This window comes from Sturnira hondurensis, unplaced genomic scaffold (genome assembly GCF_014824575.4).
Source record: "Sturnira hondurensis isolate 20B ecotype Veracruz unplaced genomic scaffold, ASM1482457v3 Scaffold0016663, whole genome shotgun sequence".
Taxonomy (NCBI): Eukaryota; Metazoa; Chordata; class Mammalia; order Chiroptera; family Phyllostomidae; genus Sturnira; species Sturnira hondurensis.
This window is the reverse complement of record NW_028089294.1, coordinates 15,996,590-16,023,488: the sequence shown is the minus strand read 5'-3', so window position 1 is coordinate 16,023,488 and position 26,899 is coordinate 15,996,590. Positions and strand designations below refer to the sequence as shown.

At 39.6% G+C, this 26,899-nt stretch overlaps 1 protein-coding gene across 2 annotated transcripts in view; it reads left to right on the top strand.

Annotated features, from left to right (window-relative positions):
- The window catches only part of HADHB (hydroxyacyl-CoA dehydrogenase trifunctional multienzyme complex subunit beta), a 36,096-nt gene that overhangs the window by 4,024 nt on the left and 5,173 nt on the right, over positions 1-26,899 (top strand). For both annotated transcript variants that reach the window (XM_037066764.1, XM_037066763.1), the window contains exons 4-12: positions 3,934-4,033; positions 7,666-7,710; positions 11,145-11,244; positions 14,634-14,721; positions 15,742-15,929; positions 16,240-16,420; positions 17,407-17,528; positions 21,422-21,501; positions 21,581-21,628. In XM_037066764.1, coding sequence (XP_036922659.1) covers positions 3,934-4,033; positions 7,666-7,710; positions 11,145-11,244; positions 14,634-14,721; positions 15,742-15,929; positions 16,240-16,420; positions 17,407-17,528; positions 21,422-21,501; positions 21,581-21,628 — 952 coding nt within the window. The remainder of the gene's footprint in view (positions 1-3,933; positions 4,034-7,665; positions 7,711-11,144; positions 11,245-14,633; positions 14,722-15,741; positions 15,930-16,239; positions 16,421-17,406; positions 17,529-21,421; positions 21,502-21,580; positions 21,629-26,899) is intronic.

The following is a 26,899-nucleotide window of genomic DNA, read 5'->3' as shown; positions in this document are numbered from 1 at the left end:
GTGAGTTAGACATCTTCACTGTTGAAAACATATTTTGCAGAATCTGCTGTAGGTGTGTGTCTTCATTGGCCAAGGCTAAAAATACCCTAAGGAATTCATACTGTATTCTCCTTGCTAGGTCTGTATCGACCTGTTGCTTCCAGCTTTGGTTTTATCAGAGATGATAATGTAGTAGAAAAAGCATCTCACCAGGGCTCAGAAGGCCTCTGCTGTGTTTCAGGCCTTCCTTTTTCCAGGCAGCGTGGCCTCGAGCTGGTCACTTTACTTCCTTGTGTTTTAGCTTCTTTGTCTAAAAAAAACACAATAACTCTAGTTTTGTTAGAATTGCCTGAGTCTCCTTATTTTTAAATTAGTGACTGCTTGTTCAAAATATGAACAAAATAATCTAAATAGAAAAGAACTAATGTTTCATTAACTTTGAATCCAGTTACCAAAGTCCATCCTCAGCTTTCGGACAGACTGGCTCACTGAAGGCATTTGTAACCACAGTTGTGGGGCAGCAGACACCCTGGTTCTTCCTCATGGCATCCTTTCAGTTTCAACTAGTTGGTGTTTCTGTGCTTCTGCTTCTTTGCTTAGATTCCCAAGAGAGAGTCCGATGGGCTCAGCTTATCACTTCTAGGTGGATGACGTGGGTTACTGGTTAACTACTCTGCAGATTGACATTTGGTGGTCCATCACCCGTCCTGACTCCATTCAGCTTTGGCTATGGACTTAGGGACACGGTGTGTGTGGCTGCTTCTGGCAGGGACTGTAGCAGGGCAGCACCCTTTAGAGGGGGCTGTGGGTGAGAGGCATTTCAAAATATGTCTCTCCTTTTTTCGTCTGTACAAAGCTGCACATATGTCATGGCTATCCCATCTGCACCTCACTTTTCTTCAGAGCTTTAGTTTTGTATGTCTAGCTGCCTGTCAAGTGGACATGTCCTCTGGTATGTTTCTTCATCACCTTAAAAGTAGCATGCTACTCTGGCTGGCATGGCTCAGTGGATTGAGCGCGGGCCTGTGAACCACAGGATCGTGGTTCGATTCCCAGTCAGGGTACATGCCTGGGTTGCAGGCCAGGTCCCAGTGGGGGACTCACGAGAGGCAACCATACATTGATACTTCTCTCCTCTCCTTCCCTTCCCCTCTAAAGATAAATAAATAAAATCTTTTTAAAAAAAGGTAGCATGCTTAATTAAACATGAGATCATCTTTCTTCCAGGGTAGAGTAGCTAGATTTTCTGAGTCTCTAAGATTTCTTTACAATCCTGTTTTCCTTTTTTTTTCTTTCTATATCTGATTGGTCATCAACATACCTTCCTTTCTAAAATCTCTTGTGTTACCCCTTCCTTTTCATTCACATTGATACTATATTTCTTTATTGAAAAGCGAGAGTATTAAGCTATGTAAAGAGTTAACAACACCAGTTATTTTGATTCTAATATTAAGGAATGGCTTATTTGTCAAATTGGTTGCTCAGTGTGATATTGATATCAATAGATTGTTAAATACTTAATAAAAAGAAACAGTTTTATTAACGGCATACATACCCTCATCATTAGGTATAATCTGTGTATTTACCCTAAATATTATTTGCAAACTCATAAACATTAGTCAGTTTCTTAGTCTTTTTTAAAATATATTTTATTGATTATGCCATTACAGTTGTCTCATTTCCCCCCCTTCATTCCCCTCCACCCCCTCCCACCTACATTCCCCACCTTAGTTCATGTCCATGTGTCATAAGTTCTTTAGCTTCTACATTTCCCACACTACTCTTGCCCACCCCCTATCTATTTTCTCCCCACTGTCTGTGCTACTTATTCTCTGTACCTTTTCCCCCTTCTCTCCTCTTCCCACCCTCCTATTGCTAACCCTCCATGTGATCTCCATTTCTGTGGCTCTGCTCCTGTTAAGGTGTCCACTTTGGGGTTTTTTGTTGTTTTTTAAGATTTCATTTATTTATCTTTAGAGGGGAAGAGAAGGAGAGAGGGAGAGAAATATCAATGTGTGGTTGCCTCTTGTGAGTCCCCTCCTGGGAACTGGCCTGCAATCCAGGCATGTTCCCTGACTGGGAATAGAACTGTGATCCTTTGGTTTGCAGGCCTGCACTCAATCCACTGAGCTACACTGGCCAGGACAGTTTGTTTTGTTTTAGGTGTGGTTGTTTATAACTGTGAGTTTGCTGTCCTTTCACTGTTCATATTTTTCATCTTCTTTTTCTTAGATAAGTCCCTTTAACATTTCATACAATAAGGGCTTCGTGATGATGAACTCTTTGAACTTGAACTTATCTGAGAAGCACTTTATCTGCCCTTCCATTCTAAATGAAAGCTTTGCTGGATAGAACAATCTTGGATATAGGTCCTTGCATTTCATAACTTAGAATACTTCTTTCCAGCCCCTTCTTGCCTGTAAGGTCTCTTGAGAAATCAGCTGACAGTCTGATGGGTACTCCTTTGTAGGTGACTGTCCTCTTATCTCTTGCTGCTTCTAGGATTCTCTCCTTCATTTTAGTCTTGGCTAATGTAATGATGATGTGCCTTGGTGTGTTCCTCCTTGGGTCCACCTTCTTTGGGACTCTCTGAGCTTCCTGGACTTCCTGGAAGTCTATTTCCTTTGCCAGATTGAGGAAGTTCTTTATTATTTGTTCAAATAAGTTTTCCACTTGTTGCTCTTCCTCTTCCCCTTCTGGTAGCCCTATAATTCAGCTGTTGGAACATTTCAAGATGTCCTGGAGGTTCCTCACCCTCTCCTCATTTTTTTGAATTCTTGTTTCTTCCTTCTTTTCTGTTTGGTTGTTTCTTTCTTCCTTCTTGTCCACTCCATTGATTTGAGTCCCAGTTTTCTTTCCATCACTATTGGGTCCTTGTGCATTTTCCTTCATTTCACTTAGTGTAGCCTTCATTTGTTCACCTAATTTGTAACTAAAATTAACCAGTTCTGTGAGCATCCTGATGACCAGTGTTTTGAACTGTGCATCTGATAGGTTGGCTATCTCTTGGTTGCTTAGAAGTATTGGTTCTGGGCTTTGAATTGTTCTCCTTGAGCCATAATGTTTTGGTCTGTTCGTGCCTGTTACATACAAGGGGCGGAGCCTTAGGTGTTCACCAGGGCCGGGCAACCTAGTGGCTGGGTCATGACGCTGTATGTGGGGGTGGGGTAAGAGGGGGAACAATGGTGCTTGCTCTGCTCTCTCTTTGATTTCAGTCCCTTCTGCTGCTTTCCACAAGCAAATTGGGCCCTTCTGGTGCTGGTTTCCAGGTGGGTGGGCTTGTGTACGTTCTGGGAACCTACGGGTCTCTCCAGTGAACTCCCCTGTGAGGCTGGGAGTCTCTCCTGGCACCTTTTGAATCAGTGCTTTTAGGCTTTATTTTCCGTTGCTGGGGCCCAGGGTTGCTTGGTCTGTTTTGCTGCCTGTTTTTGCCTAGTTTATCTGGGTGTGAATGTGTCACCGTGGACAGCCAACCACCTTGTGCACTTTGCTCGTTTCCTCCCTGCGCCTGGGGTCTTCTTGCGCTGTGCTGCCTGCGCTTCTGGGTCTGGCAGCCACCACCTTTTCCTGCAGCGATCCCTCACTGGGATCGGTAAGCCGCCGACTCCGCCCCCCTTACCAGTTTGGTTGTTAGACTTCTGTATATTTCATTTTTCTATCTGTTCTGGTTGTGTTTTTTTTTCTAAACCTTTCTTGTCCTTAATTTTGGTTGTGCGAGGAGGCACAGTGTTTCCTCCTATGCCTCCATCTGGCTGGAAGAGTTTCTTAGTCTTTACATACACACACACACACACACACACACTCACTCACACAAAACCACACCAGTATATAGAAGTGGTTTGGTGAATGGCATTGAATAATATAATTCTTCATAGAATGTTTATCTTTTGAAATGTAAAAGATCATCTGACTTCGTATATGTTAACTAATAGTTCTTCGAACTTTTTCTTAAAGCTGCCCAGCCTAAATCGAAGAAAACCTTGGCAAAACCCAATCTGAGAAACATCGTGGTGGTTGATGGTGTTCGCATTCCGTTTTTGGTGTCAGGCACTTCGTACGTATAAAATGATTATTCCCCCCCCCCACTTTGTTGATGCATTGTTGACACACAAAAACTGTGTCAATTTAGGCTATGATTTTTTCTTTTTTTAGGCTATGTTTTTTAAAAATATATACAATGTGATAATTTAATGTACATTGTGTGATGATGACCACAATCAAGTTAATTAACATGTCCCTCACCTCACAGTCTATTTATTTCTTTTAAGGCATTGTTAAAGATGGTCTTTGTAAATGTAAGTAATATTATGGTTAGTGGAGTAATCAATACATAGATAACATTTTCAGAAATTAATACAGAGTAAGTCAAGCCAGTGGTGACATAATATGGCAAATTTATTTTTCATCTTATAACAAGCCTGGTGTAGTGTTAGGCTGAGCTAGCTCTGCTTTGAAAACCTAGTGTGGGTCCCGATAGCTTGCTTCCCGCGGAGATATTCTTTCCTGTCTGGAGATGAGTGCATTGTTTTTGTGCCTCTTCAGAAATCGGAATACCAAGGACATGGGCCGTGGGCATTCTGAAGGGCCGCCAATCCACTGCTTTGGCTTCTTGGGAATGATCAGAGTTGGAGATGATGGGCTGGTCCAAACCCTGACATAGCACAACCCCAAGAATGTGTTAACAGAACCAGAACGATGCTAGACCAGCCCCCCAAATTCCCTGGAACCAAACTGCAGTCCTCCTTAGACTTTTCTGTGCCCAAGTGAAGCCTAGTCTGTCCAAAGATGATAACAGATTTTGGTAATGAACTTAAACACGCTGGGGAATGTTAGGCATCTGCTAAGAATAATGAGACGTATTTTTATGTAATAATATGGAAAGATGTTGAAGATATGTTAAGTGTAAAACAGCAAGATGCTGAGTAGCGCGTATAATACCATGAATTGTGGAAGATGCACACCCATGCGTGTGTGTGGAGATACATCCACAGACAGTAAACATTGATTTTTAAACCGATGACTTAGTTTCCAGAGAGTATTTTCTTATAGAAGCAATGCTGCAAGAAAATGGTGGCATAGTTTCTCTTACTGTCTTTTCTCAAGATAATAGCCCATTTGACAGTGTTTCTGTAATTTCCCGTAGTGACACAACAGCAGTATGAGTAAGAATCTGAGGCTTTAGCGGCAGGAAAGTGAGGAGGTGAGATCCTCTTGGTACTCAGCAGTAAAAGGAAAGTTCAATCAAGAGAAAGTTCTTGGCTAGGAAGACATTTTTTTGAAAGGGCTATTTGTATACTGTGTAGGTGTTTATGATGACTGTTTTACTAGCTGTTAAAAATATGAACGCGCTCAGCTAAATTATTTAAACATTATTTTTTGGTAATTAGTATTTGCCGAAAGGTTGATTTGTGATATTCAGCACATTAGTATAGGCTTTGTTCCATTTGTTGTTTATTGTTAGGTTGTAGTTTAATTCAGGATCCTGATTGAACAAAAGAAAGTCTATGAACAATTTAGTGGTAGAGAGAATAGATAAACTTTAAATAATATAAGAAATGATAGTTAATAGGGAAGGAAGAATAAATATTTTAAGACAGTGTTCATATAAACAATAAAGTGACTAAAATAATATAGAGGGGAAAATTTATAAAGAAGTCCAATAGTTTAGGTATATTATTGGTGTTATAATTGAGGTCACAAAAAAGTCTTTTGTACCAAAAGATCATTTTCTAGATGGAAAACTATCTTTTTCTGTTCAATTCGAAGAAACTTTGCTCTCAACCGGAGTGATATTTGTTAGAACAGGTACTTCCAAGAGGTGAGGTGTTTAGGAAACACTCCTAAGAATAGACTCCAGGAGGGGGACACGAGAGTCTGTCAGTCACCCTGGCAGAGGGGTCCAGGAGCATGAGGATAAAGACTGTAAGACAGTAATTTATGATTTAAAAAACAGCACAGCTTTTCCCCAAATTATTTTGGTCTAAATTTGAGGGAATTGGAAAAAAATTGGAAAGCTATGATTCTTCTGTGATTCACAGTGAAAATAAAAACATTTTAGATTTTTAGGTTTTAATTCTAGGAACTTAAAGAATTAATCTTCTAATTCAATCTAATGGTTAAATATTTGACTGAATAGTAAAGGAGATTTAGATTTGGACATTTAAACAAACACACTTTACCCTTAGGTCTCGTTCTTCAATATAAGGAACTTGACTCCCCAGAGGGGTGACTACTAGGTCAGGGCCAGAGGAAATGCGGGAGCAGCCTGGAACGTGTTGTGTGCCAGAACGTGGAGAAGTGCTTAAAAGGAAAAAGGATGGCTGTAAGTCAAAAGGTCAAAAAGAACGTGAGACCAACCTGGAGTAACTTCCAATGACTAAGCCTGGAACAGTTTGGTCAATAAAATAAATTATGATAGTATTGCATCATAACCCAAAGAATAAAGTAAATATCCATGAGTCCCATCTGACATAAATAAATGATTGGGTAAGTAAATGACAGGGAAAGAAATCTTTCTTACAGAAGGATTTCAGTCAATAAATACAGAATGAATAGGAAAATGAATGGATCTGCATTAGAATACCACAATAATAATTGCTACGAGGAGGATCTGTGAATTAATGCTAAAATCGGTGGGTGAGAAATGTTGAGAGGAAACAAGGTAGTAGTGTAGCCTCTACCTCTCTCCCCCAAAATATTTGTTAATTACTGAGGTGATTTTAACATACGTTTGCAAATTTCTTGTTACTTCTTCCACTAGGAAGTAAAGCTTAATTTCCCTCCCCTTGAGTGAGGACCAGACTAGTGACTCACTTCTAACAAATTGAGTAAAGAAAGGGAAAAATATTAATAGTAGAGAAAACTAGCAAAGATCACCTTGGCCAAGTTAGCATTGCTGTTAATAAGTCATATTGGTAGTACATACACTCTGATATGAAACAATGAGAAGAGCACTTTACCTCTGTGATATTCTTTTCCCAAATCCATAACCCTAATCTTCAAGTGTCAAGGTCATGAAAGACAAGGCAAGACTGCGAAACTCACAGATTGTAGGAGACTAGGGAGGCATGACAACAAAATGCGTGGATTAAATTCTGGAACAGAACATTTAAAGGGTGTTAGTGGAAGAACTGGTGAGGTGCAGATAAAGTTTAGTAGCTTAGGGAATGCATTATGCCAATGTTAATTTCTTAGTTTTGACAAGTGCCTCTTGGTCATTTAAGATACCAGCATTTGAGGTAGAGGAGTAAAGGGCATGCAGGAACTCCATGCTCTTTCCATTTCTTTCATAAAGCTCAAATTACTTCAATATAAAACATTCTTTGAAATGTCCTAATATATCCTTCATGCCCCTGTAGGCATCACTAAATAAACAGATAATAAGTAAATGCTATTTTAAACAAGAGAATTCAAAAGGTAGGATTTAAAGAATATTTGACATATGTCATGCTGAACAGTAACATATTGGGCAGATTGATTTTGATTCTTTGCTTCGTCAGAGTTAAGCCGTACCAGATTTTTCAGGAGGACAGATAGCAAGTCACACTGTATCTTCATTTGAAGTAAAGACAAATGCATTTGCAGCAGTGTAGGTTAGAGGATGTCTTTAGGTATTTCAAATAGAATGGAAAAATTTTTAGTAAAACGCTGGGCTTTGGGTTTAAATTATTTCTTTTCTTTCCCCAGATATAAAGACCTGATGCCACATGATTTGGCTAGAGCAGCACTTTCGTAAGTAAATGCAGTTTCATTAAAAGCACTCTCCTTCAGTTTTCAGTTGAAATAGCATGTTTAATAGAATTTCCATATCTATATATTTTAACTTTTATGTGATAAGAAAATACTTATTAGCTTTTACAAGATTCATTTATTTTATTTTTTTTTAAATTTTATTCATTTAGTTTTAGAGAGACGGAAAGGGAGGAAGAAAGAGGAAAACATCAGTGTGTGAGAGAAACATTGATTGGTTGTCTCTCAGGTGCGGCCCTCAACCCAGGCATGTGCTCTGACTGGGAATCAAACCGGGGACCTTTACATTCATAGGGTGGCACTCAGTTCACTGAGCCTCCCCAGCCAGGACTATTCTTAATTTTAGCCACATGTGCTACCCGAATTCAAGCAGCTAGCGAATGTAGGGCATTATCTCATTTATTTTCCATTGATGCTTTTTTTTTGCCTTTGTGTCTTCAACCAGCCATAGGTTTTTTTCTTAGTGTGAAACTTTGGTTGATCTTTCTGCCCATCTGTTTTGTTCTTCTGTTCCTGCCAGATTTGAAGAATCAATGAAAGCAGCCCTGGCTGGGTGGCTTAATTAGTTGGACCATTAATCTGTATACCAGAAGGTTGCGAGTTCAATTCATGATCACGGCACACAAATACCTAGGTTGTGGGTTCCATCCCCAGTGGGGACACAAACAGGAGACAACCGATCAGTGTTTCTCTCTCACATCGATGTCTCTCTCTTTCTCTCACTTTCTCAATCTCTTTCTCCCCCTTCCTCTCTCTCTAATATTAATAAATGTATCCTGGGGTGAGGATTAACAAAAAGAAAGAAAAAATGAAAGCAACAGTTGCTATTCCATTTATTCTCCTTAATCTCACAGTAACCATTTCCATCCCCACTGCTCCACAGTAACTATACTTTGGAAGCTTTTCTTAGTAGCAGTGACTTTGTGATCACTAAATTCACCAATCTTTTCTCAGGCATCAGTCTCTTTACATTCTGTCGCATTGAACATGCCACTTGAAATTGCTTCCTTTGCTTACTATTATGCCTTTATGATTTCCCTCCCAGCTCCTGACTTATTCTTCTCTACTTCAAAAAACAAAACAAAACTAGAATTCTTCCTATTTCTTTTTTTAAAGACATTTTACAAGTTTCAGTCCTTAGACCTCTGAATATCTCTGTGTCCATGTTTTTTAAAAAATATCTCATCTATTTAATCTTTTTTATAAGTAGAGGACTCACAAATCTCTAAATCTGACCTGTTTTCTTTGACACCTCAAGCTCAGCATATCAAAAATAAAAGTGATCTTTTCCTCAAAGCCAGTTTATTTTTCTGTTTCTAATTATAGTCCCAGGCTGGCAATTGGCAGGTTTTTCCTCAGCTTGTAATTTAAAAAAAAGTGAAATGTTCAACAAAATGAAAAGAATAATGCAGTGAATTCCTAGGAGGAATACCCTCCACCTAGATTTCATCATTGTTATCATTTTGCCATATTTGCTGTATCTATGACATATAGTTTGGAGCATTTGACAGTAAATGGTCAGCATCTTAATACTTCAGCCCTAAATGCCTTGACTGGTGTGGCTTGGTGAGCTGGTCATCATCCAGCAAACCAAAGGTTCACCAGTTCAATTCCTGATCAGGACACGTGCCTGGATTGCGGGCCAGGTCCCTGCTTCAGGGTGTGTGAGAGAATCAGTGTTTGTCTCGTCTTCCTCCCTCCCTTCCTCTCTCTCTAAAAACAAATGAATAAATAAATAAATCTTTTAAAAAATACCTCAGCCCTAAACACTCTTGGTGTTTATCGCCAAAGCGTAAGGACCTTTTCTGCTATCCGTGATACCATTACCATAGCTAAGATAATAACGGTGATTTCATGATAATGTTTAATATCGAGTTCATAGTCGAATCCCTCTCAGTTATTCGAAGAATGTCTTTTCTTTTAATAGTTTTTGTCAAACCAGGACCCAATCACAATTCTTATTACCGATGAATATGCCTCTTTAGTCTGTTTTAATTTAGAAAATTTCTTTCTCCTTCTATTCACTTCCCTATGACAGTAATTTTTTGAAAAGTCCAGGCTTGCTGTACAAAATGATCCTTATTCTCAATGTTTTCTCGTGGTGATATTTAACTTTCCTCCATGAATTTCCTATAAACTGGAAGTTAGATCTTGAGGCTTGATTATATTCAGGTTAAACATTTTTGGGTTTTTTTTTTTTTTGGTAGCACATCATGGATAAAGCACAAAGGTATTGCATCAAGAGGCACACGAGGTGTGATACTGAATCTAACCATGTGGTCACAGGGTGTTCATACAGCCAGATTTTAAAATAAGGCTGCATGTTCTCCTTTGCAATTAGTGAGTAATCTGTGAAGTGCCATCTCAGCACCATGTGACTGTCCTGGTCCCCGACAGCCTTTCGCCAAGTGGTTTTAGCGTTCGTTGATAATTTTTGCCCGAATCAGTTATTACAGATTTGTGATATTTCTAATTCTGTTATTCCTCCTACATTTATTGGCCGATATTTTTCTGTAAAGAACAGTTTCCCTTTTTTTTATGATGAGGACTTACAGATTTTTATTTATTTCTTATGTTATAGCCAAGATTAGTCATCATTCTTTTTATAGCTCAGATTACCCCACATTTAAACTGCTGGAATTCCTTCAGGTTGGCTCCTGTGCCCCTTTTGTTTTTTTAGTATAATGTTATTTTTTAGGGGTAATTTGCACATAATAAAATGCACAAATTTTAAGGGTACAGTGTGATGAGTTTTGACAAATCGGAACACCTATATTCCTGATTCTGATATGGTCCCAAAAGTCTTTGTGTGCTTTCCTATTTCCAGCATAAGGCGATCAATGAGGTTCACTTTATACTTTCCCTACCTTGAACCTGGTCTCAGTCATTTATTAAAATGTTCTGATTCCTTTAATGGGGAATGGCATTGAGAACCAAGTCTGAATTCAGGGTGTGCTCATTCCTATTCTAGTTTCTTATCAGTGGAGAGAACGAGAAATATGTATATATTTACATTGATACTTCAAATTTATATTTAACACACAAACGTTAACTTTAACATATCTGGGATTTTTACTTCTTTTTGGTTTTATATTTGTCTTTTCTCTTTTTACTGAATGCTGTTTTCCACTATTACTTTGTTTACTTATTTATTTTATCCTATTTAAAATTTTTTTTATTCTTTATAACTTCTCATTGCCAGCTGAGCATCACATGTTGACTTTTTAAATCACTCCTTCATTCATTTCTTCTTTGATAAGGTTCCAGCTACATGCTTGTCAAATTAAGGTAAAAATACAGTTTCTGCTCTTTTAAATTTAAGGTTTAGCCTTTTGAGAGAAGTGCAGTGTTTTAAATGATCTGTTGCACCACTGTGATGTGTTAACTGTTTCTTTGCTTTGGACTTCCACTCTCAGGGGTTTATTGCAACGGACCAGTGTCCCAAAGGAAACTATCGATTATATCATCTTTGGCACAGTTATACAGGAAGTGAAAACAAGCAATGTAGCTAGAGAGGTGAGTGAAAAAAAACGATATTGTTTAAAGAGATTGATAGGAGAATCAATTTGTGTTCCAATTAATAGAATGTATTCTTTAAAAGCTACTAAAATCCAGCCCTGGCAGGTGTGGCTCAGTGGATTGAGCACCAGCCTGCAAACCAAAGGGTCGTGGGTTCAATTCCCAGTCTGGGGGCATATGCCTGGGTTGTGGGCCAGATGCCCAGTATGGGGTGCATGAGAGACAACCACATATTGATGTTTCTGTCTGTCTTCTTTCTCCCTTCCTTTCTGTAAAAATACATAAATGAGATCTTTTCTAACAAGCTATTAAAATCCATTAAGTAAAGTTGTATCTGACTTACAATGTGATTTTATAACTTGAATAATGAATGTTGTTTAATATGTAAAAGAATCATACCATAAACCAAATGATGTACACTTGTACTTTATTAGTATATATTTATATTATATAAAAATCAAGTCAGTTATTTGAGCTGGTTAGGGAAATGTTAATTTGTCTATCTGTTTTCTTAAGGAAAGTAGAGATTATAGCAGAGTGTGGCTGATGTGATTTTTATAAATGTCAGAGAGCAGCTTCTAATTAACTTAAAATTTTAACATTTTGCAAAGAGCTTATTTCTTAACATGGATTTTGTTGGAGGTAGCCTTGCTTATTCATTTGTTTCCACCAACTAAATGACACGTAGGTCAACTTTTTAACACACTGTTTTATGGGAGTTTACTTTTGCCCTAGTTGGCATAATTCCATGCAGTGTTTATTGGGTAACCAAGATAATGACAGACCTTGGAACTTGTGTGATATGTCTTACAGGCATTTCATGGTGAATAGTACAAAAACATCTGGGCTTTTTGTTTTTGTTTGAAAATATTATTTGGGTAAGTTTGGCTTCACAGCACATTCCAGTGTGCCAAACGTTTTATTTCTAGTCTGTACCTGCTACGTTACTGTGTTCAGTATAGTTGTAAGGGCAGTTACTCCGCCCTGTCAGCCCAGAGCAGGGGAAATGAGCAGGACTGAAGTATTTGTTCTGCCCCACCTTTTCACCTGTCAGTGAATGTTCTAACTGTTGAGGGCCTGGTGTCACTGCAGCCTACAAAAATCTATATTGTTCAGGAGTCCGGAAAGAAGTAAGAACGGGAAGAGGTTTTTTTCCCCCCTCCTTTGATTTTTACGTTTTCCATGGGCCTTCACACATTTAAAAAAAGATTTTATTTATTTTTAGGGAGAAGGGAAGGGAGTGAGAAAGGAGGAGAGAAACATCACTGTGCAAGAGAAATATCAATCATGTGTCCCCAGCTAGGAACCTGGCCTACAACCCACGCTTGTGTCCTGACTAGGAATTGAAGCAGTGATCCTTTGGTTTGCAGGCCGACACTCAATCTACTGAGCCACATCAGCCAGGGCTCCCTTAATTATTTTCCTAGAAGCTTTACACCCATATGCAGATCTCAGCTATTGATTGACCTGAGCTAGAGTCCCTTTCTCTGTCCTATCCTGACACCAGTTGCTTGTACTCCAGGTAATTTTTGCAGTGTCTGTAGGGAAAGATTCAGCTGAGATGTGTCACCTAAAAGCTGAAATAACTTTCAGCTAGGGAACTTATTATCTGTGTTAATACAAAATTAATGTGAAATCCTAAAAAACTTCTGGTGCTTAGTTCACATGAATCTGGCTTGACTGAAGCATATTTCCCTGCTCTCTCACTTTACCAAGAGGCGCCTTTTCCCCTTGCTCCTTAGTGGACTCTCTAGGGCCTAAGCTTGCTGTCAGAGCTACTCCAACTTTAAATAGAAGAAGCAGGTGGACGAGGCTCACCAGCAACCATTTCTATTTAAAGCTCCTTCTGTCCTGAGAGTCAGCTGGGGCCAAGGGTGTTGTCACACAGGTTTGGAAGGACCTCGTGAGCATCGGCTCTTGTGACCTGTGTGCCCTTTACACTTGACCCACTGAGGAGCTCTCCCCGCCCCCGAAGAACCGCCTTTCTCTTCCTTTTGGGTTGGTTTATGTGGAGAGACTGAGGTGTCATTGGCAGCAGGGTAGTTTCAGCAGAATCAGTTGGTCACTTAGTATCAGACCGACCTGGAAAGACCAGCGTCAGGGCATGTTGCATGTACAGAACTGTAGCATATTTATATTTCTGTAGATTATGGGAGTGTACAGATAGCATAAGTATAAAGGTGAAAATCAGTTAAGTAACACTGAATCTCTTTAATCTAGACTCTGGAAACATGTTTATTTTACCAAATTATAGAAGAGTTTGGATTCTGAGGATAGTGAAATCGTTTCAGGAAAGGGGCCCTAAAAATGAATCCCCTACTGTTAGCATTTCCTAGTAAACAGTGTTGATAGTTGTGAAATGTGGGGAGTTGAGAGTGTTATTTTTACAGTGAAGCTTTAATATTATAAAAATAAGTATTTTTATTGTTTACCTATGCTTTAATTAATTCTTTGCATGAACCATGGAGTCAGTCATTTCTTGGTTTATTGGCAACCTAATATCCCCAATAAATAGCAGGTAAGATAATAGAGGTGCTCATTTCACATTTAACTTTACTGTGCCATCATAATGGAGGCCGTTTTTGTAAGATTAACATGGGGTCTCAGTTTTTCTCAAGGCCCCTCAAATTGTTCTCTTTGAAGCCCCTGTGTCATCCTGGCCAGCTCTCTCTTCCAGGCATTAACTAATCTAACCCTCATTTGTCAGATGCTCGCTGGTGACTTGGGCACTTTTCCAAAGTTCTTCCATCCACCTGAATTCCTGCCTACTGGGCGAGTTTCCCTGTTTGACTTTACGTGGGATCTGCAGAATGCCGCCTGAGGCTGTAGGCGGTGGCGAGAGAGAGGCTGACTGAGGGAGTAGAGAGGAGTATAAGTGGGCGGGGACGTAGGTGAGAGCTCTGTTTCTGGGTGGTCAGTTCTTTGTACATTTTTTTTCATATTTGATGGCTTTTACTTTTGCTGCTATGGCTTTGAACTGTAGGAACACAGATCATGAGAACCCCACCCTATGATATATTTTACCATTTCATCAACTGTTTTGAACAGGTTTACTTTAGGTTCATTTGGACATTTAAATACATTAAACTCAAATTATATATTGATATCTTCAAAGGCTCTGAGCAAAGCCTTGCTAGGCAATTAGAAGACATGTTATAGGTTTGTATACCATACTAGAAACTTGCTACCGAGAGTTTTGCAGAGTGATTCTCAATAGCTAGGTGAAAAACAAGTAAAACATTTCTGTGATGGCCTTGATTTTATCTTAAATATTACCATGTAGAATATTAAACTCAAACCCTCTCCTGACTCAGCGCGTGGAAAAGCAGTGCTCAAACTATCCTTCACCTGTAACACGGTCGTTTCATTCACTTTGTCTTCCGAAGGCTGCCCTCGGTGCCGGCTTCTCTGACAAGACTCCCGCTCACACTGTCACCATGGCCTGCATCTCTGCCAATCAAGCCATGACCACAGGTATGTTTTTGGGAAGCAGAAGGCTCATGGTAATTCTCTTTTGTCTTTGATTCCATCATTAAAAAATACTCTTAACAGAAGTAAGTGATAAACACAGATCTCTGAATTTGTGTTTTTTAAAAAATAAGGTAATATTTAAATCTCTGTATTGTCAACTGGAGGAGTATGTTTCTAGGGAGGTGCTTCTGAATTTGAGGCGCGAATAGTGTATGACCTCCTAAGTTTTAAAGCCGGGTGACACTGCAGTGATACCCTGCCATGGAGATTGGGCCTTCCTCTGCCCACCATCGCCAAGTGATAAATCACTGCTTTAGATAGTACAGCTGTCTCTTCTCCTTTGTCCCCACAGCTCAGCATTTTTTATTATTAGTTACACATTCTCCTAACAAACTTGAGTAAAACTGTGGGACATTTTGCGGCATCCTTATTGTGAAAAGATAGGAAATCTTGAGAGATACAGCAGTCATGTGTTCTCTCTGCAGCTTCAAGGCCAGGTGGGGCCACCTCCCTATGGGTGGCAGGAGGTGAAGCCAGGGGCAGTGGCTGGGGCTCTTCACCCTACCCAGCATGGGGTCACTCCCAGTTCCAGCAATAACATACTTGCCAGTGGCCATAAGGAGGGAGGGGGCTCTCATACATCTCAAAGCCAGAATTTCTTTGGCTTATAATAGAAATTTAAATTCTCCTTACAATAAAATTATCTGAAAACTAAAACTGGGAGCATAAAAAATATGCTGAAAGTTCTGGTTTAGAATATGATTGTGGTTTGTGAGTTGGCCCAGCGGGTATCTTCAGGTGTTCGTGTGGCCTGAACGGAACTTGTTTTTCTCTAGTACATTGGATGTATTTTTAGTCATTTAAAAAATCATCCTAATCCTTCCGAAAAGATAAAGACCCTTAATTACAGATGTTGTACAATGCTGATGACTGTCCTACAACTTTTAAATCAAAAAGCTTAAACTATCAGTGGCCTTTTGATTTCTCAAAAAATGTTCATGTGCCTTGACCTGTGTCCTACAGGTGTTGGCTTGATTGCCTCTGGCCAGTCTGATGTGGTCGTGGCAGGTGGAGTGGAGTTAATGTCTGACATCCCTATTCGTCATTCGAGGAAAATGAGGAAAATGATGCTTGATCTCAACAAGGCCAAGACCCTGGGTCAGCGACTATCTTTAATCTCTAAATTCAGATTGAACTTCCTTACACCTGAGGTAAGACTGCTGGACTCTTACACAGACTTGTGTTCCCAAAGCAGCTCACTGCAGAGACTTAGAATTAGGTAAGACAGGACAGGTTCACTTACGCTCTGATAGTTACAGGGCATAGTTAATTGTTTGGTTAAAAAAAAGGGTAATGGTTGGAAAATTTGAGTTTGTGAGCCCTCTTTAGAGATGCTCTGTTTCCATTGAGCTTTGCTTGTCTTGGTCTTGATTGATAGCAGATTTTAACTCCCCCAGATAACCCTAGGCGTGGTATAACACCTGTAACCGTGTGCCTGATCCTGTACGGCTCCTTTCCCAGCTCCCTGCGGTGGCGGAGTTCTCCACCAATGAGACCATGGGCCACTCTGCAGACCGACTGGCTGCCGCCTTTGCCGTTTCTCGGCTGGAACAGGACGAGTATGCGCTGCGCTCGCATAGCCTGGCCAAGAAGGCGCAGGATGAAGGACTCCTTTCTGACGTTGTGCCCTTCAAAGTACCAGGTAGAAAAGTTTGCTCTCCTTTGTGAAGGGGATTTCATGATATTTGTTAGGGAGGTCTGAGTTGCTCCTGAAACTCCAAGACCCCAAATGACTTTCTGGTTCATCTGTTGGTTCTGTTTCCAAAACAGAACTTAGCCTTTATGCTTAAATGTGGACTCAAGTTTCAATTTATGGTATAACAATAGGTGGACATTTTATTTATTTATTTTTAGAGAGAAGGGAAGGGAGGGAGAAAGAGAGGGAGAGAAACATCAGTAGGTTGCCTCTAGCGTGCCCCCAATCCAGGACCTGGCCTGCGACCCAGGCATGTGCCCTGACAGGAGTCAAACCGGCAACCTTTGCTTTGTGGGCTGATGCCCAGCCCGCTGAGCCACACCAGTCAGGGCACAATGGGTAAATATTTTAAAGAGAGAAGTTTTTATATGAATTTCCTTTTATATCTTCCTGGTATATTTTAGTTCTTATGTACATGCCTGTTTTTCTTTAGTCATATGATTTCTGTATACAATAGCCGAATGTGAATGAATATCTTAAGAAAATAGGGTGTCCCTTTTTTTCTAAATGTTTTAAGGGTTTGGTTTAAAATTTGATAATATCATGATAACTGTAGAGGACTTTCTTTTTAGCTAATAGGTATGATTTACATTTCATTTGTTCTTGTAATTTTTATTTTTAATTTTTAAAGATTTTATTTCTTTACTTTTAGAGAGAGGGGAAGGGAGGGAGAAAGAGAGGGAGAGAAATATCAATGTGTGAGAGATACATTGATTGGTTGCCTCTTATATGCCCCCAGCTGGGGACCTGGCCTGCAACCTAGGCATGTGTCCTGACTAGGAATCAAACCTGGGACCTTTTGGTTCACAGGGTGGCACTCAATCTACTGAGCCACACCAGCTAGGGCTCTTCTCATTTGTAAAGCGTATCTCTGTAGAGAAGATACATAATGCTTGTTGTTCCTTAGAGTTAAAAAGTTTATATTTTTATAGGAAGAGATACAGTTACCAAGGATAATGGCATTCGTCCTTCCTCCCTGGAGCAGATGGGCAAACTAAAACCTGCATTTGTCAAGCCTTATGGCACAGTGACAGCGGCAAATTCTTCTTTCCTGGTAAATAGGTGTTTACTGGTGACTTTTATATTTTTGTATGCTCGATAGAAAAACCTATTGTAGGCCTATCTGTTTGTAGTAAGAATAGAGACTTAAAAATATATTCATTAAAACAATAATGTTAAAGTAGAAAGAGAGTTTTTAAGGCCTTAGAGGCATCTGGTCCGGCCACCATCCTGATACAAAAGGCTGTTGTCCTCAAACAGTTAAGTAGTCAAAAATTGTTGAGTACCTATGCTAGGCACTGGAGGAAACAAGAACAGATGATTGTACTTGAGTGGGAAAGCATTGTGGCAGCTATAAGCGTAGGCTGTTAGAGAAAGTATGGATTCGGGGAAGTCAGAGGCTTTTCAGAGGAGGTTAACACTTGAGCGGCAGATCTTGAGGGAAGAGTACAGCCATTTCAAGAAATGGATAAAAGGCATTCTAGGCAAAAGGAATAGCAAATGCAAAGTCAAGGGGATGTGAGAGCAAAGGCATTTTTGGAACATAGGATATAAATTTGGGGAGTCTTATAAGACATGGAAAGTGAGCAGAAAGAGTGACAAGATGACTCTTCTAGCTCTGATTGTTAGAAAATGATGCTTTTGACTTCTGGCCAAGATGGAGGCATAGGTGGAAATACTGTACCTCCTTGCACAACCAGATTTTAGGACAACAAAGATTTAGAAACAAAAACACAACCAAAACAGACAGAAAATTGAACTGTACTGAAGCACAACAACGAACCATTCATCCAGACCAATAAGAGGGGCAGAGTCGGTGGCCAGCGGAGAGTGGTTCTGGCAGGAAAAGGCGGTGGTTAGCAGACCTGGGCAGGCGTGGGGACAAAACGAGCAGACCCAGTAAGGCTCACAAGGAGGCTGGCTGACTGAGGGCACACATTCTCGCCCAGATAAACCAGGAAAAAAAACGGGCATTGAGATAGACCGTGCAACCCAGAGTCCCAGCAATAGGAATTAAAGCCTAAAAGCACCCATTGGAAAAACTTTCGGGGGGGTTGCGGTGCCGGGAGTGGCTCCCAGCCTCACAGGAGAATTCGTTGGAGAGACCCACAGGGTCCTACAATGTACACAAGCCCACATACTTGGGAACCAGCACCAGAAGGGCCCAATTTGCTCATGGGAAATGGCAGAAGGGGCTGAAATCCAAGAGAGAGCAGAGCAAGTGCCATTGTTCCCTCTCTCACCCTGCCCCCCAGTCACAACCCAGTGACTGGGTTGACCCGCCCCTCATACATAACAGACGTGAACAGACCAAAACATTACGGCTCAAGCAGAAGAATAGCTGAAAGCCCCAGAGCAAATACTTCTAAGCGACCAAGAGATAGGCAACCTATCAGATGCACAGTTCAAAATACTGGTCATCGGGATGCTCACAGAACTGGTTGATTTTAGTCGCAAATTAGATGAACAAATGAAGGCTACGTCAAGTGAAATGAAGGAAAATGCACAGGGAACCAATAGTGATGGAAAGAAAACTGGGACTCAAATCAATGGAGTGGACCAGAAGGAACAAAAAAATGACCAAACAGAAAAGAATGAAGAAACAAGAATTCAAAAAAATGAGGAGAGTCTTAGGAACTGCCAGGACATCTTTAAACAATTTAACATCCGAATTATAGGGGTACCAAAAGGGAAAGAGGAAGAGCAACAAGTGGAAAACTTATTTGAACAAATAATAAAGGAGAACTTCTTCAATCTAGCAAAGGAAATAGACTTCCAGGAAATCCAGGAAGCTCAGAGAGTCCTAAAGAAGGTGGAAGTCAGAGGCTTTTCCCAAGGAGGAACACACCAAGGCACATCATCATTACATTAGCCAAGGTTAGAATGAGAGAATCCTAGAAGCAGCAAGAGATAAGGGGACAGTCACCTACAAAGAAGTTCCCATCAGACTGTCAGCTGATTTCTCAAAAGAGACCTTACAGGCAAGAAGGGGCTAGAAAAAAGTATTCCAGGTCACGAAATCCAAAGACCTACATCTAAGATTGCTCTTTCCAGCAAAGCTTTCATTTAGAACGGAAGGGCAGATAAAGCGCTTCTCAGATAAGTTCAAGTTCAAGGAGTTCATCATCACGAAGCCCTTATTATATGAAATGTTAAAGGGACTTATCTAAGAAAAAGAAGATAAAAAATATAAACAGTGAAAGGACAGCAAACTCACAGTTATAAACAACCACACCTAAGCGGATAGCTAGATCAGGAGCCGAACCACAGAAATGGAGATCACATGCAGGATTAGCAACGGGAGTGGGAGGAAGAAAAGGGGGGAGAAGGTACAGAGAATAAGTAGCATAGACAGTAGGTAGAAAATAGGGGGGAGGGCAAGAATAGTATGGGAAATGTAGAAGCTAAAGAACTTATGACACATGGACATGAATTAAATGGGAATGTCGGGGGATGGGGTATGCAGGGTGAAGGGGAATGAGGGGGGAAATGGGACAACTATAATGGCATAATCAATATCATATATATAAAAAAGAAAATGATGGTTTTTACTCCCAAATCATTTCCCATCATGAAGTAAATATACCCTCATCTTATGTTGTTATTTTACTTACTTGCAAGTAGCTTCATGTCCTTCCTTGTTTTTTTGGCTCCCCCTGATTTAATCAACCCTATTCATTCCCTTCTGCTTAAGAGATGTGGTTTCCCTTCTCCTACCACCTTGGGCATAATCTTCTGAATATAGTCTACCTGGTCAGTATTTCTTGTATAACATATCTCCCCTCCCTTCATATAATGTCCAGAAACATAGGCAAATGCTTGACGCATTTGGCCTGGGTGGGTGACTGTTCAGTGGCTGCTCTTGGTGGAGGGTAGGTACCTAGAGGAGCTCCAACAGATGGTGCACCGTCTTGTTAAGCCTGAGTGGTAAAGGACTGGTTAGATGGTCATTTCCAAAACCAAGTTGGGTGACAGGGCCATGTGGTGTGGGCCACACTCTTGCAGATCTGAATCCCCTTGATTACTTCTGGAGTGTGCAGGTTTATTTATTGAAAACCAGAAACAAATTATCAGAGGCAGTACATTACAGATACGTGGGTTTTGGAAATGTGTACTGCATCATATCCATTGCAATTTTGCACAGTGGTGCACTGACTAATGTAATGTCCATGTAATGTCCATGCATCATGTATAGTAAGCTGTGTTTCCAGACTCTATGGCCACCCTCTGGTGGTGCCCACATAGTCTCTTCAGGGTTACTGAGTTATAAAATATGTTAAAATGTGGTAGAAATTGTTTTTATTTTACAAACTCTACAGAGTAGTTTCCTTTGTGGAATTTTGGATTTTTTTTTTGCAGCTCTTGAAGTCTCGGTAAAGGACTTTTTTTCAGTGGTACCTCCTTGTCCCCCAATTTCCCCATTATAAATTAGAAAAAAGCACATGGATTGTGTCCAAAGAGGGAAGACTATGGTTCTAATGTTCTCAGCTGCCTACCTGTTTCTCTTCTCCCATTGGTTTGCTTTTGGAGACTATTAGTAGAAGAATATCACCTAGAAGCCATAGGCAGGAAGAAGCTAAAAAATAAATCACAGATAATTTTAATGCATGAAATGACTGATATTCTGTGCTAAAAGTGAACAACTTTTGCTTTAAGCTTATTACAAATACATGTTTCTAAATATGTATATACTTAACACCTATTCTCTTTGTCCATTGTGGTAATTGTGATACTTGGAATCTTCCAAATTGGGGTCAAACACACTGTGGTGTGGATGTTTGAATTGGGATGTTTGATGGCGAAAATGAAGGGGTTTTGTCAGATAGAATCTCCATATGACTGTAACTAGTTGGCAGGTTCAGGAACAGAACACAGAAGGAGTTGGCTGTAGAAAGACCTCCAGACAGGCTGAAGAATTTAACATCATTGTTCTGATTAACCTTTCAGACTGATGGTGCCTCTGCAATGCTGATTATGGCGGAGGAAAAAGCTCTGGCCATGGGTTACAAGCCAAAGGCATATTTGAGGTAAAGTAAATGTTTAAGTAAATTGCCTCTTGATTTCTTTATTCTATTACTGGAGCTAACCTCTCTGTTTTCAACCTAGGGATTTTGTGTATGTGTCCCAAGATCCAAAGGATCAACTTTTACTCGGGTAGGTGGCAGTATATATGTCCTTGGGCTGTAATCAAAAGTCTTTTTTATACAGATTTTAAAGTATATTAAGCCCTGAATTCATAATTGATTTGTGTGTTGGATTTTTTTTAAAACAATAATAATCCTCTATGTTGGATATCATTTTATAGTTTTAGATTCTTTCCACTTATTCCTAGAATTTCTACTTACAGTTTTATATATAACTTTGTATTCTTTTTTATTAACACATATAAGTATTTTTTCATGTTGCTACACACTCTGCCACATGATCGTCAGAAGAGCCTTTTACAAAAGCCTCCTCCTTTCAGACTGCCTCCTCCTCCCTCACAAGGCTGTGCACTGACTGGCCTCCACTATGTCCTTCAGACTAGCTGTGCCATTTCCTATGCTTCGCCCTTTGAACTCTGTTCTTCTAGCTCGTCACATTATTAGTTTGTCTTTCTCTTTCATTGTTTACTTGTTTATTATCTGTTTCCCTGACTTCAGAATATAAACTGCATTAAGAGAGAGGCCATGTGTGTTTAGTTCACTGTTGTCTCCCCACCACGTAATATTTGTGCAGTAAGATCAGTGAATGAGAGGAGGGCATTCTAAAGCTTGTGTAAACAGATCAATTTAAGAATCTGAAGCTAACAAGAAGAGTCTCACAAACAATGGGAAGACAAAGAAACAATCCCCAAATGAGAGGAAAGGAGAAAGCCTCAGAAAGAATGCTAAATGAAATAGAGGCAAGTCTCAACTATTAGATATTGAGTTCATAGCAATGGTTATCAGGAAGTTCAATGAGCTCACAATTAGCTACCAGAAACTACAGGGAAACTACAATGAATTCACTGCAAACTGTATCAGTATCAAAAAGGAAATAGCAACTGTCAACAAGCGCCAAGAGGCAATGAAGAATACAGTTTTTGAACTGAAGAACACAAAAGAAGGAATCAAAAGCAGGATAGATGAAACAGAAGATCAGTAGCAGCGAGCCAGAGGACAAAGTAGAAAAAAACACCCAGAAAAAGCAAGAAAAGGAAAAGAGGCTCAGAAAGAATGAAGAGGGATTAAGAAAAATGCAACACAATATGAAACGTAATAATATCCATATAATAGGGATATCAGAAGGAGAAGAAGAACAGCAAGGGATAGAAAGCCTATTTGAAAAAATAATGGAAAACTTCCCTAATTTGATGAGAGAAAAAGTCACACGAATCCAGGATACACGGAGGGTCCCAATCAAGAGGAACTCGAAGAGGCCCACTTCAAGACACATCATAATTAAAATGGCAAAATTCCAAGACAAAGAGAGAATCTTAAAGGTAACAAGGGAGAAACAGGAAGTAACATACAAGGGAACCTCAGTAAGGTTAGCTGCTGACTTCTCAATGGAAATGCTCCAAGCAAGAAGATAATGACAAGAAATATTCCAAGTAATGAGAACCAGAGGCCTGCAACCAAGGCTACTTTACCCAGCAAGGCTTTCGATCAAGATAGAAGGCCAAATAAGGAGCTTTCCAGGCAAAAGAAGTCTAAAAGAATACACCTCCACAAAACTAGCTGTGCAAGGGATACTAAAGGGCCTGCTTTAAGGAAAGGAAGGAAAAGGAGGGGGGTGGAACACAGGTACGAAAATGACAATGAATAAGTACTTATCAATAATAACCTTAAACATAAATGGATTAAATGCTCCAATCAAAAGGCATAGAATAGCTGAATGGATAAGAAAGCATGACCCACACATATGCTGCCTACAAGAGACCCACCTCAGGACAAAAGACCTACACAGACTGAAAGTGAAGGGCTGGAAACAAATTTTTCAAGCAAACGGTTAGGGGAAAAAAAGCCAGGGTCGCAATACTCATATCAGACAAAACAGATTTCAAAAAAGGGCCATAAAGAGAGACCCAGAAGGTCATTTCATGATAATCAAGGGAAGAATCCACCAAGAAGACATAAACATTGTAAATACATAGGCACCCAACCTAGGAGCACCCAAATACATAGAGAAAATCTTAGAGGACTTCAGGAAAGATGGACAGCAACACAGTTATAGTAGGGGATTGTAACACCCCACTGTAAAAAATGGACAGATCTTCCAAACAAAATATCAACAAAGATATTGTGGCACTGAACAATGCCCTAGATGAAATGGACTTAACTGATATATATAGAGCCCTCCATCCCATAGAAACTAAATACACATTCTTTTCAAATGCACATGGAACATTTTCAAAGGTAGACCACATGATAGCACACAAAACAAGCCTCAACAAATTCAAGAAAATTGAAATCATACCAGGCATTCTCTCCAACCAGAAGGGACTGAAACTAGAAACCAACCCCAAGGGAAAAAAAACCCAAACACTCAAAATCATGGGGATTGAATAGCATGCTATTAAACAATGAATGGATCAAGAATCAAATTAGGGAAGAAATCAAAAAGTTTCTGGAAACAAACAAAAATGAACTAAAAACAACCCAAAACTTATGGGACACAGCAAAGGCAGTCATGAGAGGGAAGTTCATATTAATACAGGCCTACCTAGAAAAGACAGAAACATTTCAAACAAACAACCTAACCCTACGCCTACAAAAACTCCAGGAACAACAACAAAGACAGCCTAGACCAAGTAGAAGGAAGGAAATAACTAAGATCGGAGCAGAATTAAATGACATAGAGACTAAAAGCACAATTCTAAGGATCAGTATATCCAGGAGCTGGTTTTTTGAAAAGATAACCAAAATTGACAAGCCTTTAAGCATGCTCATCAAGAAAAAAAAAGAGAGGACCCACATAAACACAATCAAATGAAAGAGGAGAGATTACAACTGACACCACAGAAATACAAAGGATTGAAAGAAATTACTATGAAGAACTGTATGCCAAGAAATTTGAAAACCTAGGTGAACTGGACAAATTTCTAGAAAAATATAATTCCAAAACTCAATGAAGAAGAAGCAGAAAGGCTGAACAGACCAGTAGCAGCAGATGAAATTGAAGCGGTAATAAACTCCCGACCAGATGGTTTCACAGAATTCTACAAAACATTTAAGGAAGAGCTAACCCCTATCCTTCATAGACTATTCCAAAAATCCAAAATGATGGAGGACTCCCAAACTCATTTTATGAAGTCAGCATCATCTTAATCCCCAAACCAGATAAAGACACAACAAAGAAAGAAAACTTAGGCCAATCTCGCTGATGAACATAGACACTAAAATCCTCAACAAAATATTGGCAAACCACATCCAGCAATACATTAAAAAGATCACACACCATGACAAAGTGGGATTTATCCCAGGGATGCAAGGATGGTTCAATATTCGCAAATCAGTAACTGTAATACATCACACAAACAAAAGCAAAAACAAAAATCACATGATCATATCAATAGATACAGAAAAAACATTTGATAAGGTACACCACACATTTATGATAAAAACACTCAGCAAAGTGGGAATAGAGGGAGCATTCCTCAACATAATAAAGGCCATATATGAGAGACCAACAGCCAACATCATACTCAATGGGCAAAAAGTAAAATCTTTTTCACTAAGATCAGGAACAAGATAAGGTTGTCCGCTTCCACCGCTTCTATTCAATATAATATTGGAAGTTTTAGCAACAGTGATCAGACAAGAAAAGGAAATAAAAGGCAGATCGGAAAGGAGGAAACAAAACTGTCATTGTTTGCAGATGACATGATAGTGTACATAGAAAATTCTATAGACTCCATCAAAAAACTGCTCGACCTAATAAATGAATTTGGCAAAACAGTAGGATACAAAGTCAATATCTAGAAATCAAAGTATTTTTGTATACCAACGGTGAAAGAGTAGAAGTAGAGATCAAGAAAAAAAATTTAATTCGATATAGCAAAAAGAAAAATAAAATACCTAGGAATAAAGCTAACCAAGGAGGTAAAAGACTTGTATGCAGAAAACTACACAAGATTGAAGAAAGAGAGCAAGGAAGACACAAACAAATGGAAATATATACCATGTTCATGGATTGGAAGAATTAACATCATCAAAATGTCCATACTACCCAAAGCAATTTACAGATTCGATGCAATAACTATTAAACTACCAATGGCATATTTCACAGACATAGAACAAACACTTCAAAAATGTATATGGAAACATAAACAACCCTGAATAGCTGCTGCAATTTTGAGAAAGAAGAGCAAAGTAGAAGGGATCACAATACCCAATATGAAACTATTACAAGGCCACTATAATCAAAATAGCTTGGTTCTGGCATAAAAACGGGCACATGGAACAGTGGAACAGAGAGAACAGAGAGCCCAGGTCTCTGTGGTCAATTAATATTCGACAAAGGGGGCAGCAACATGAAATGGAGTGAAAATAGCCTCTTCAACAAATGGTGTTGGGAGAACTGGACAGCTACATGCAAAAAAATGAANAGCAAAGTAGAAGGGATCACAATACCCAATATGAAACTGTATTACAAGGCCACTATAATCAAAATAGCTCGGTTCTGGCATAAAAACGGGCACATGGAACAGTGGAACAGAGAGAACAGAGAGCCCAGGTCTCTGTGGTCAATTAATATTCGACAAAGGGGGCAGCAACATGAAATGGAGTGAAAATAGCCTCTTCAACAAATGGTGTTGGGAGAACTGGACAGCTACATGCAAAAAAATGAAACTTGAACACCAATTTACACCATACACAAAAATAAATTTAAGGTGGGTAAAAGATTCAAATATAAGCCATGACACCATTAAAGTCCTAGAGGAGAACATAGGAAAATCTCAGATATTTCACGGAGCAACATTTTTACTGATCTGTCCCTAGAGCAAGGGACATAAAGGAAAGAACAAATGGGATCTCATCAAAATAAAAAGCTTCTGCACGGCTAAAGAAAACTGTGTTAAAATAAAAAGAGAACCAACTGTATGGGAAAACATTTGCCAGTGATACCTCAGATAAGGGTTTAATCTCCAAAATATACAAAACTTACACAACTCCACTCTAAGAAGACAAGCAACCCAATTAAAAATTGGGCAAAGGACTTGAACAGACACTTTTCCGAGGACATATAGAGGATCCAGAGACACATGAAAAGATGCTCAATATCACTAGCTATCAGAGAGATGCAAATTAAAGTCACAGTGAGATACCACTTTATACCAGTCAGAATGGCCATCAGAAACAAAACAACAAACAAGTATTGGAGAGGTTGTGGAGAAAAGGGAATTCTAGTGCACTGTTGGTGGGATTGCAGACTGGTCCAACCACTGCAGAAAACAGTATG